The sequence below is a fragment of the Bos mutus genome, chromosome 7 (assembly GCF_027580195.1).
Source record: "Bos mutus isolate GX-2022 chromosome 7, NWIPB_WYAK_1.1, whole genome shotgun sequence".
NCBI lineage: Eukaryota > Metazoa > Chordata > Mammalia > Artiodactyla > Bovidae > Bos > Bos mutus.
This window is the reverse complement of record NC_091623.1, coordinates 56096034-56108769: the sequence shown is the minus strand read 5'-3', so window position 1 is coordinate 56108769 and position 12736 is coordinate 56096034. Positions and strand designations below refer to the sequence as shown.

The 12736-nt window shown below is 45.8% G+C and overlaps 1 protein-coding gene across 4 annotated transcripts in view; it reads left to right on the top strand.

Moving 5' to 3' along the window:
* Nucleotides 1–12736, top strand: part of INSR (insulin receptor) — a 146561-nt gene that overhangs the window by 87500 nt on the left and 46325 nt on the right. For all 4 annotated transcript variants that reach the window (XM_070373711.1, XM_070373709.1, XM_005890758.2 and 1 more), the window contains exons 3-7: nt 1155–1476; nt 6994–7142; nt 8059–8203; nt 10381–10595; nt 11667–11793. In XM_070373711.1, coding sequence (XP_070229812.1) covers nt 1155–1476; nt 6994–7142; nt 8059–8203; nt 10381–10595; nt 11667–11793 — 958 coding nt within the window. The remainder of the gene's footprint in view (nt 1–1154; nt 1477–6993; nt 7143–8058; nt 8204–10380; nt 10596–11666; nt 11794–12736) is intronic.

Genomic DNA, 12736 nt, shown 5'->3' with positions numbered 1-12736 from the left:
GAAAGTGTTAGTCATTCAGCCATGTCCGACTCTTTGAGACCCCAGGGACTATAGCCCGCCAGGCTCCTCTGTCCATGTAATTCTCCAGGCAAGAATACTGGAATGGGTTGCCATTTCCTTCTCTAGGTTATCTTCCAGACCCAGTGATTGATCCTGGGTCTCTCACATTGCCGGTAGATTCTTTACCATCTGATCCACCAGGGAAGCCCTGGTGTATATATGTCAATCCCAATCTCCCAGCAAGCTGGTATTAAAATTTAAATAACATCAACTTATAATTAAAGAAATTATGTTAAAAAGCAAAGAAAATAAATATTTCGTACTTATCGCTTCCTAATCATCTCAGTACTTTTTTCTATGATTATGCTTTTGAGGTTGCTTGCTACTACTGTTTCTATGTGATTGGATGTATTATTTAATGCTGTGCTACTGTAGATCTCTCGCTGGCTTCACATTCAGTAACTTTAGGTGGGGTAGCTTGAAAAGGACCCTGGTGGGAATATTTACACCATGGAAATTGGCCAGTGCTTTAAAGCAAGAGGTTCTCTACTCCACTCAGTGAAGAAGTTGTTAAACGTTTAAGAGCACATCACTGGTTTGGGGGCTGAAACGAGTTAACAGTTATGCCTGGGAGTTGGGACATCAGAAACTAGCATTTTTTAAAATACGTATTTATTTATTTTTGGCTGTGCTGGGTCTTTGTTGCTGTGTGGGCTTTTTCTCTAGTTGTGACAAGCGGGGGCTACTCTAGTTGCTCTGCATCGGCTTCTCACTGTGGTGGCTTCTCTTGTTGCAGAGCATGGGCTCTAGGGTGCACGGAATTCAGTAGTTGTGGCAAACGGGCTCGGTAGTTGCAGCTCCTGGGCTCTAGAGCAGTGGCTCAGTAGTTGTGGGGCACAGACTTAGTTGCTCCTTGACACGTGGGATCTTCCTGGGCCAGGGATGGAACCCGAGTCCCCTGCGTTGGCAGGCAGATTTTTTACCACTGAGCCACCAGGGAAGTCCAGAAATTTGTATTTTTAACCAGCAGGCAACATGTACTATAGAAGTGAGCCATTGCTGACATGATTTTGTTTGGCTTGCACTTCCTCCTCTCAAGTTGCTGTCGCGGCATTGGTAAAGCCGTTGACCAGCTGTTTTCTTTCTCTCTCCAGTGTGTCCGACCATCTGCAAGTCACATGGCTGCACCTCTGAGGGTCTCTGCTGCCACAGCGAGTGCTTGGGCAACTGCTCAGAGCCCGACGACCCCACCAAGTGTGTGGCCTGTCGCAACTTCTACCTGGACGGCAGGTGTGTGGAGACCTGCCCGCCCCCTTACTACCACTTCCAAGACTGGCGCTGCGTGAACTTCAGCTTCTGCCAGGACCTGCACAACAAATGCAAGAACTCTCGGAGGCAAGGCTGCCACCAGTATGTCATTCACAATAACAAGTGCATCCCCGAGTGCCCCTCTGGCTACACGATGAATTCCAGCAAGTGAGTCCTGAGTGTGGGTTCCCAGGGGGCAGAGGGCAGGTTGTCAAGAGGGAAAGGAACATGGGGTTGGTGCTGGTAGCACCACCTGTTAAAATTGTGTGAGAAGCTAGAGTTGATTGGCTATGAGCGAGGAAGCTGCTGATGATGCGTGACACGGTTGGGTCTCTCAGATGCCATTCTGGCCTCCTGGTTTTGGGCACTGGCCTTTGGAGAGGGAGTCAGTGACCTTTCTCTTGCAAAGGGCCAGATAGTAAATACTTTTGGCATCTTGCATACCAAAAATTGAAAGCTTTCTGTGCTTTTCATTGGAAACAGAAGTCCTTAGTTTCATATACAGTCCTTTATATGGCCTGATTGCTCCCACTGATGGAACTGTCTATCACAACCCAGGTCAGAGCTCAGATTTTTTAAGTGTTTTCTCCAAACTGGATCTGGATCGTGTCCTGAGGTTAGCCTGGAGTGCAAGGAAGAAGGACTCAATTCTAGATTATTCTCAAGGCTTTGTTGTCTTTTGAAGGACAATACCATCAAACCATTTCCTACTACTTGGGTGAGAAAAAGCAGGGTTTTCTCTCCCCAGGGGTGAGTCAGATTTCCTCCCCACACCTCAGACTTTTTGTTCACACTGTTAGCTTCTCGGATGAGCTATTTTGGGGGCTTGGGGCTGGAACAGAGTTTTTAAAAAAATCTATTTCCTGGTTTTTGTGTTGAAGGTCTGAGAAAAAAAAAATGCCACAAAACAACACAAAAACAAATCAGAGATAGACGCACGTCAAGGGGCCTTGAGCTGACCTGCTTACGTAAAACATCTTCCCTCTTCAGACTTGGAAATGAGCCAAGTGAGAGTGTTCTGGTGGGAAATTTTATTGCCCTGGGTGGGGAAGATGGGAAGGAAAACAACCTTTATTCTGGCTCCCAGGAGCTGCTCCCTGAGTGTTTGTGAAACCTGCAAGTACAGTATGTTTTGTTTCCCTCATTTTTGATAAAACCTATCACGTGGCTTTGTGGACCAAAAATAGGCTCCTATAAATCACCTTTGCATTCCAGACAGAGCTATTTTTTTTCTTTTTTGGGGCCAGTTTATCAGTAAGATTGGGGAAATGACCATATTCCTCTTGATTTATTTATTTGTTTCATGTTTGAAATAAAGCAAGGATATTAACATCTTCCACTAAAAGACACTGGCTTTAAATAGAAGAAGGGGTTTTTTTTTTCTGATCATAACAAAGATATGAAAAATGGAGCAACTTCCTTTGATGTTTTCCTGATGGCAGTGGCCCCAGGATTGAAGCCCCAGGAAATTAACGACTTGTCCGATGATGCTTGGGATCTCTACTGAATGAAAGAGGGGAAAGAGGGGGATGTTAATTATGACCCATTCTGGCAGTAGTTGAGGGCTTCCCGGGTGTTGCTAGTGGTAAAGAACCTGCCTGCCAGTGCAGGAGACATAAGAGACTTGGGTTCAATCCCTGGGTCGGGAAAATCCCCTGGAGGAAGGCATGGCGGCCCACTCCAGTATCTTGCCTGGAGAATCCCATGGACAGAGGAGCCTGGCGAGCTACAGTCACATGGAGTTTGCAAAGAGTTGGACGCGACTGAAATGACCCAGCACGCAACATGGCAGTATGTTACTTTGTCAGTTAAAAAAACTTTTTTTTCTTCTGAAGCTTTTATTTTGTGGAAGACTTAAGGGCTGTCATGTTTTCTTATGTGGTTTGATATCAAATGGGGCCAGATATGCTTTCTTTCTTTCTGGTGGCTCTATCTGGGAAGTAGTTCTTGATGTTTTTATAGCAGAGAACAGTGAACCCATGTGGGTTCACTATATTCCATCCGTGGTCACTCCGAGATACCTGGTAGGGTGCTCTTCAGTGAGATGAGGAGTATTAGATATTTGGGGTGCATGTTAAGGGTGTGATGGGTATGGGGCATCCCTGTCCTTCCCCCCTACCCCCCGCCCACCTTCTAGAATTCTCTGCCTCTTGATCTTTGCGTGACTGGATTTCTCCTGGGTCACCCAGGGCATCACAACTTAAAATTCACTTCCTTTGAGACTTCTTTCCTGTGTGACCACCCCGCCTGAATTAACCATCTGGCTACCCTTTGGCACATCTCTCCATTTTAACTCTTTTCGTGCTCTTTACCACTGGCTGATATTTTCATTGTCCATTTGTTAATTTTCGCCAATGAGACCGTAGGCTTCAGAAATGTATCAGCTAGCTCTTGCTGTGTAACAAACCTCCCCAGTACTTTGTAACTTATAACAACACTCATTTATGGTTTCTATTGATTTTGTGGGTTGACCAGAGGTTTATCTGGTTCGGCGTGGGTCGGCTCTGATGGGATGGTACAACCTAGCCACTCATACCCTGCACGGGCAGCTGGGGTCTCTCTCCATGTGTAGCCAGGAACGGCAGGCTTTAAACTGTGTAAGTACTTCTTAAGCCACTTCTGTGTCACATGTGCTAATGCCTCAGCCAAAGCAATTCAGAGGGCCACACCCAGATTCCACGGATGAGGAAGCAAGACTCCATTTCTTGGCTGGAAAAGAACATGTAAATTTCCCACAGGGAAAGTTGGTTGTTTGTTCACTTGTGTGCCTGCGGTTTACAACCGGCATTGGCAAAGGGCCAGATAGTAAATATTTTCTGCTCTGAGGGCCATATGGTTGCGGCTACTCTACTCTAGCCTTATAGAGTGATAATGGTCATAGATGGTACTCAAACCAGTGGGTGTGTTCTGATACAGTGCTAGTTACAACAACAGGTGGCCAGCTGGAGCTGACCCACGGGCTGTAGTTTGCTTATCCCTGGCCTGGAGGATCATCTGTCACATGATAAGTGCTCAGTGAATATTTGTAGAACCAACAAAAGAACCCAAACATTTGGTCATTATTCTGTTTCCACCCCAGCTGCTCTGACACCAGCTGGGTGTACTACAATAGATGTCAACATCAACCACCTGGAGTTGGCATCAGACCCACAAGTTAAAGGCTTGGTCCTCTACCGGACTGGCTTTACTTCACATGCCAGCCACACTTTGGGGGTCCCCAGGGCAGGCACGTGGGCACTAGTGGTAAAGAACCCACCTGCCAATGCAGGAGACATAAGAAATGCCGAGTTGATCCTTGGGTTGGGAAGATCCCCTGGAGGAGGGCATGGTGACTCACTTCAGTATTCTTGCCTGGAGAATCCCATGGACAGAGGAGCATGGTGGGCTACAGTCCTTGGGATCACAAAGAGTCAGACATGACTGAAGCGACTTAGCACACACACATGCAAGAGCACCCACACTGCTGATTGGTTGGCTATACATTTTGAGGTTCCCACAAACCCACTGGGTTCAATAATTTGCTGGGACAACTCACAGAGCTAAAAGAAAAAGGCTGATGGTCCAAGCCTACGGATGGTAGCACCCTGGGTGAGGGTGCCTACGGAGCTCACCTAAGTGTACATCACATAGCTAGCTCTGCAGACACTGCCCCCGGCGGGTGCCCTATTTATGGCTGGGCCAACTCTTGCTGCGCTTCAGCAAGAAACCATCAGGCAACTTTAAGGAGCAAGGTTTGTTATTCACAGGTCCTGGAGGGCCACACAGTGAGGTCGTGGGAAGGGGAAGGAAGAAGGGAGAGAGGGAGAGAGACACACACAGAGGAAAAGGCGGGGCGGGGAGAGGGGGGGAGAGACAGAGAGAGGAAAAGAGAGGGAGAGAGGAAGAGAAAGAGAGGAAGTGGCCCTTGGGAGGTCTGCTTTTCTTAGGTTCTGAGGGCAGAGTGTCTGGGGTTTGATGGCTTCACTCTGTGGTGAATTTAAAGCTCAAGAGCAGGAATTGGGGCACAGGAAGAGAGAGGCAGGGTCCATCAAGTGGTCAGTTATCTAGGTTCCTCAGGGTTTTCTGAAAGAGGGATCTTCAAGGGTGAGGGCAGCCTTGTTCCTTATCTAGTTGTTTTCGTTACATTTTACTCAAGACACATGTCTTTTGAAATAGATGCCTCAGCAGTCAAAAAGCTTCATGTCAGGCACTTACAATTACAGCTTTATTATTAAGGAGGCACAGAGGATGAGGGCTGGGAGAGTTCCAGACACAGGGCTCCCATACCCTCATGGAATCAGAAACATCAGCCTTACAGCACAGCTGTGTGCTCACCAACCAGAAAAATGGACTAAGTTGGTGTCCAGGGTTTTTCTTGGGGTTTTGTTATATAGCTGTGATCTATTGAATCACTGGCCATGGATTTGAGCTCTATCTCCAGCCTCCTTCTCTCTCTGGAGGTCAAAGCGATGAGGCAACCTTCCAACTCACACATTTGACCTTTCTTGTGACCAGCCCTCATCCTGAAGCAACTAGGGGTCACTACTTCATTAGCACAACAAAGATGTTTCTATCGCTCAGGAAATTCCAAGGCTTTTGAAGCTCTGTGCCAGGAGCTGGGCACCAGATGTGTTCTTTATTATACCACCATGACAAAGATCCTTCTGCAAAATTGAATAGGCAGAGGTGTAGAAATAACAAGGGTAGCAATGATACCACTAGTAAAAAGTGATCATCATAGCAAAGGACTAATGGTTTTTGTTTTTTAAGTGCCAAGTACTTTAGATGGCATATATCATTCAGTCATTCAGTGCTCATCACCACCTGCCCTGTGAAGCAGATACTCTTATCGTCTCTATTTCACAGCATGTGTGCCTGCTAAGTCACTTCAGTCGTGTCTGATTCTTTGCAATCCAGTGGACAGTAACCTACCACTCCTCTGTCTATGGAATTCTCCAGGCAAGAGTACTGGAGTGGGTTGTCATGACCTCCTCCAGGAGATCCTCCCAACCTAGGGATCAAACCCAGGTCTCCTGCACTGCAGGCAGTCTCCTTCATTGCAGATGGATTCTTTACCAACTGAGCCACCAGGGAAGGTCAGACCCCACATAGAACAGCAGACATCCCATCACCTTGCAGTAGCAGCCTGAGTACCACTAGTTGGAGTAAAATCATTAGCTCTGCACAATTGGTCACTATGGTTTCGTCAGGAGTCCCATCAGTTCCTTGTAATAGTGTGAGTTCTATCTCCAGGGTAGTACATGATTCCCCATGGGGTACAGTGGGAAGACCCTCTCTTTGGGACAAGGCAGAAGCCCCATCATTTTGGCATGAGTACCCTGACCTTGGGATAATGCTGTAGAACCTGTCACCCTGGAGAAAAGCCCTAAGCCTATCCCTTTAGACAGTGGTTCTTACCTGGAGGGGGCTTTTTGCACCTCCTTCCCCAGGGGACAATGTTCGGAGACATTTTTGGCTGTCATGCCTTGGATGGGAGGTGGTGTTAGCATAGTATGGGAGTGCAGGAGGCTGCTTAACACCCTCGTGTGGAGGACAGCCCCCAACAGTGGAGAATTCTCCAACCTCAATGTCAGCAGTGCTGTGGTTGAAGCACTCTGCCTTATGGTCACTTGGGACCCTGTGCAGCACGCTCTCTGCTGTGTGTGTGTGTGTGCGTCCTGATCTTTCTCCCCACTCTTTCTGCAGCTTGATGTGTACCCCTTGCCTGGGCCCCTGTCCCAAGGTATGCCACCTCCTGGAAGGCGAGAAGACCATCGATTCGGTGACATCTGCCCAGGAGCTCCGAGGCTGCACCATCATCAACGGAAGCTTAATCATCAACATTCGAGGGGGCAGTGAGTGCTCTGGGGGGAGGGGTTGCCGCCTCCTGGGATCCACTCTCCCTCTGAGCACACCAGGACAACAACCCAGAGACCCATCAGTGGAGTCATGCAAGGAATAATGTGCTTCCAAACTTGGGGTTCACAGCTCAGTCCTAGACCCATCACAATATTGTAAAGTAATTAGCTTCCAATTAAAATAAATTAATTAAGAAAAATGGAAATGCCTGATGTCCCAACTCTCAGCTTGGAAAATAAGAATCTTGGGGTGGGGACGAGGAGGGGCAGGGAGGAGCAGGGAAGTGGGTCCAGGACTGAGCTGGGACATCAGGCATTTCCAGTTTAAAAAATTAATTTATTTAACTGGAGGCTAACTATTTTACGATTTTGTGATGGTTTTTGCCATACATTGACATGAATCAGCCACGGGTGTACATGTGTTGTCCCCCCCCAATCCCAAACCCGCCTCCCACCTCCCTCCCCATCCCATACCAAGCAGATAGCATGACCTCTTTTGCAGGTCTGGGAACTGTGTTTCCAGAAATTCTGTCAAAGGCAAAAAGTACTCCTTTGTTTATTTATTTAGCAGACGTTTATTGAATACTCACAGTGAATAAGGCCAAGTCCATGCATGGTGGATCTTGCAAATAAACAAATGAATGTATAATATAAACCCAGGCAGTGGTTCCTGCATTGAAGGGCAACAAAGCAGGGGGATGGAGGGAGCAGAAGTTGGCCGCATAATAAACACATTCAGCTTTGCAGGCAGGACAGTCTCTGTCATAACCACACTGCCTTATAAATGTGTTTGAAGCTGGGCTCGCAAAAATCATTTTCAGCCCGGAAGTTAACTCTTCACCATGGGGAATTCTGGAAAGGTTAAAATATTTTGGTAGAAACCCACTGGATATTCATTCTCTCCTTTCCTTAGACAACCTGGCAGCTGAGCTAGAGGCCAACCTTGGACTCATTGAAGAAATTTCAGGATATCTGAAAATCCGCCGGTCCTATGCCCTGGTGTCACTTTCCTTCTTCCGGAAGTTACGTCTGATTCGAGGGGAGACCTTGGAAATTGGGTATGTGGGCCTGATACTGTATCTGTGGCCTCACTAGGAAGTTTGTGAGTTAGAAAATCTTAGGGTTTTTTTCTGTCAAGACAGGGAAACAACCTAAGTATCCACTGATGGATGGACGGGTAAAGAAAGCATGATGTATATGTGTGTGTGTGTGTGTGTGTGTGTGTGTGTGTGTATACTAAGTATCCACTGATGGATGGACGGGTAAAGAAAGCATGGTGTGTGTGTGTGTGTGTGTGTGTATACCAAGTATCCACTGATGGATGGATGTGTGTGTGTGTGTGTGTGTACTAAGTATCCACTGATGGATGGATGGGTAAAGAGAGCATGATGTGTGTGTGTGTGTGTGTGTGTGTGTGTGTGTATACCAAGTATCCACTGATGGATGGATGTGTGTGTGTGTGTGTGTGTGTGTACTAAGTATCCACTGATGGATGGACGGGTAAAGAAAGCATGGTGTGTGTGTGTGTATGTGTGTGTGTATACCAAGTATCCACTGATGGATGGATGTGTGTGTGTGTGTGTGTATACTAAGTATCCACTGATGGATGGACGGGTAAAGAAAGCATGATGTATATGTGTGTGTGTGTGTGTGTGTGTGTGTGTGTGTGTGTGTATACTAAGTATCCACTGATGGATGGACGGTAAAGAAAGCATGGTGTGTGTGTGTGTGTGTGTGTGTGTATACTAAGTATCCACTGATGGATGGACGGGTAAAGAAAGCATGGTGTGTGTGTGTGTGTATGTGTGTGTGTATACCAAGTATCCACTGATGGATGGATGTGTGTGTGTGTGTGTATACTAAGTATCCACTGATGGATGGACGGGTAAAGAAAGCATGATGTATATGTGTGTGTGTGTGTGTGTATACTAAGTATCCACTGATGGATGTACGGGTAAAGAAAGCATGGTGTGTGTGTGTGTGTGTGTGTGTGTATACCAAGTATCCACTGATGGATGGATGTGTGTGTGTGTGTGTGTGTGTGTGTACTAAGTATCCACTGATGGATGGATGTGTGTGTGTGTGTGTGTGTGTGTGTGTGTGTACTAAGTATCCACTGATGGATGGATGGGTAAAGAAAGCATGATGTGTGTGTGTGTGTGTGTGTGTGTGTGTATACTAAGTATCCACTGAGGGATGGATGGGTAAAGAAAACATGATGTATATGTGTGTGTGTGTGTACATATATGTAATGGAATATTATATAACCATAAAACTACCTTTTTTGCCAAAGGTCACACCTTTCATTTGGATTCTTCCAATGACCTCCTTGCTGGTTCTAGAACTACCAGGACCATCCCACAGAAATATAATGCAAGTCACATATGAGACTTTAAATGTTCTAGTAGCTACATTTTTAAAGCTTTAGAAGAAATAGGTGGAATGAATTTTAGTAATGCCTTTTACTAAACCCATTAAATCTGAAATGTTATTTTGACATGGACTCAATATCAAAAAATGATAAACAAGATCTTTTACATCCTTTTTTTTCATGCTCAGTGTTTGAAATCTGTGGGATTTTTTTGCTGTTTTTTTTTTTGTTTTTACTTCTGATACAGTTCAGAAGGGCCACATCACAGGGGCTCAGGAGGCAAATGTGGCTGGTGGTCTCTGTGTTGGATAACACAGGTCAAGCTGCTGTCCATTTCCCATTCATCACGTCCTGGTGGCCCACTCATGAGTCTAAGGCGTAGGTCTACCTGAGTTACTGAGTTGTTATAAAACCTTCAGCGGCCCCCCTCTGTCTGCCGAGGAAGCGCATGTGTTCTTGGTCTTGGTCTAGCATGCAGTATACTAGAGGGTTTGGGCCATGGTGTCGCTTCAGGATTGCCTTCCACCTGTTGTTCAGAACAAGCTACTTTGCTCTTCCCTGGGCCCAGCTCAGGTGCCTCTGTGTCTTCAGTCTTTCCCTTTTGCAAAACCCGTATTTCAATCCATCACAGTCTTGCCCTCCTCCCCTACAAGACTGATCTCAAGCATCTTCCTGGCCTTGAAGACCTCCTCAGCTTCCCCTATACCTCTCACCCTCCATTCAACACGTAATGAGTACGTGTCAAGCAAGTGGTTAGAACTGGGAATGGAGCACTGAATGAGATCAGTTCCAGCCATGGCCCCACCATTTTGGAGGTGGAGATGACAAGCTGATGAATGATTAGGTCTGTGTGCGTTTCCATAGGAACTACTCTTTCTACGCCTTGGACAACCAGAACCTAAGGCAGCTGTGGGACTGGAGCAAACACAACCTCACCATCACTCAGGGGAAACTCTTCTTCCACTATAACCCCAAACTCTGCCTGTCGGAAATTCACAAGATGGAGGAAGTTTCAGGAACCAAGGGGCGCCAGGAGAGAAATGACATTGCTCTAAAGACCAATGGGGACCAGGCATCCTGTAAGTGGCAATGCTCTCGTCCTTTCATGGACCAGACAATGTGACTTCCCCTACCTCCCCCACCGCTCTGGTACCCAGGGTGGGTGTCACTTACCCCCAGTGAGCTAAAACAATGGTACCCAGGGTGGGTGTCACTTACCCCCAGTGAGCTAAAACAATGGTACCCAGGGTGGGTGTCACTTACCCCCAGTGAGCTAAAACAACTAAGTGTGTGTTAGACTTTCTGAAACACTGAAGACAAGTGTTGTACACATTAATCTCTTTGCCAAATACCAAATACAATGCCTGGTGCTGGAAGATGCCACATAAGCACTGAATGAACCAATGTCATCTCCCATATATATATGGCCTTGGCTCAAATGCTACAGCAAAGTTCTGCAATTGCTACAGTTGGAGACTGAGAGCTGGCTACCCTTCTGTGACGAGTTTTTCTGTTGAAGAAATAGCTGAGCATTGAGGTGCCAAGGCTTCCATGATACCCTCATGTGTAGCTGTTTCGTTATGAGACAATTTGGTGCAAACTGTGGTAATTCAGGGGAGGGAGAGAGCAAGGTTGGGGTGGTGCTTAAGGGAGGGCTTATATTCCAGGCAGAGGGAATTACTGTCTCCAAGGCATTGTCTTTCCAAAGAGTGGTCACTCCAAGATATAATGATCTGCACTCTCTCTAAACCCAGTCAGCTTGTATCCATTTGCACTGGAGTTACTTTTTCTGACATGTCAGGCATGAAAATCCACATGTAAGACAAACTGTGTTAGGACAAATGTTATTCTTGAAAGTGTCCTTTTCCCAGCACCAATTGGCCTCTTGTCCTTCCCTGTTAGTGCCAACCACAGCTCTTTAGATGCGCATCTGGTCAAGTAATTGACTTGCAGTTGGGGCCAACCTATATGATCTGTTCTTGCCCCTGAACAAGGGAAAGGCACGTGGAAATGAGACCTCACTAGGAAATAGCAGATTACCATCTTCCTTCTTGTGGATTCTCTTGGAAGTATGGGATCACCTGCTTTGGGCTGAAACAAATTATTTAAAATTCTGATACTGGGTGTTTTTTTTTTTTAAACCTTTCTAGGTGAAAATGAATTACTTAAATTTTCTTACATTCGGACATCTTACGACAAGATCTTGCTGAAATGGGAGCCGTATTGGCCTCCTGACTTCCGAGACCTCCTGGGGTTCATGTTGTTCTACAAAGAGGCGTAAGTAGAAAGATAAAGAGGTGTGAGTGTTACATTTGTGCTCAGAGGTTCCCCCACTGAAGTTTCTTTCTATCTCCTTCTTATCCATGGAATAAATATCATAGATCCCTTGGTGGGATCTCACCAGTTGATGGTGTATAACGTCAATAACATTTCTTATTGTCGAAAGCCAGAAATTGAAGCAGGCAGGTTTCTTTTGGAGGTCTAGATTGGGCAATCTCCTATAGAAATACCCCGTTTTTCTCACCAGACATTCTCAACAAAAAGTCACTGAGTCTACTTAGGAGGTGTCTTTTTAAAAAGTCTATTTAGTATTTGTCTTAGTAGGTATTTCTATTTAGTAGGTATCTACTTAGTAGGTGTCTTTTTAAAAAAAAAGTTTATTTTTAAATCTATTTTGGATTTTTTTCCAACACAAATAATTATCTATGGTAAAACAAACATGAAATTGATCATCTTAGTGATGTTTAAATGTACAGCTCAGTGGCATTAAGTATATTCGTGATGCTCTGTGATCATCCTCACTGTCCCTCCCCACAATTTATTCATCATCTTACGTTGAAACACTGTCGTCATTCAATGACACCCAGCCGTCTTGAGTATATGACTGTGCTGGAGTTTTAAAAGGAGACAGTGGAAGTGGTGATCATATTAACGTGGATAATTATTCCATCCCTTATGATTTACTGTGTGTCGGGCTGTGTGTGGAGGAGTCAGCCCACATCCTCTCATGTGATCTTGTCACTAACTCGGATAGTATCATCATCATGATCACTATTATTATTACTGGGAAATTGAGACATAGGGGAAGCAATCCCTTTCTCTTTGACTGTTTCTGTGTCCTTTCTCTTTGTGGCACAAGATTTTTGGTGAACAGGGTGCAAGCCTGTAGGAGGTAACTTCCCCCAGCCACATCTCTCTGATCTTTAGATCTATAGTCAAG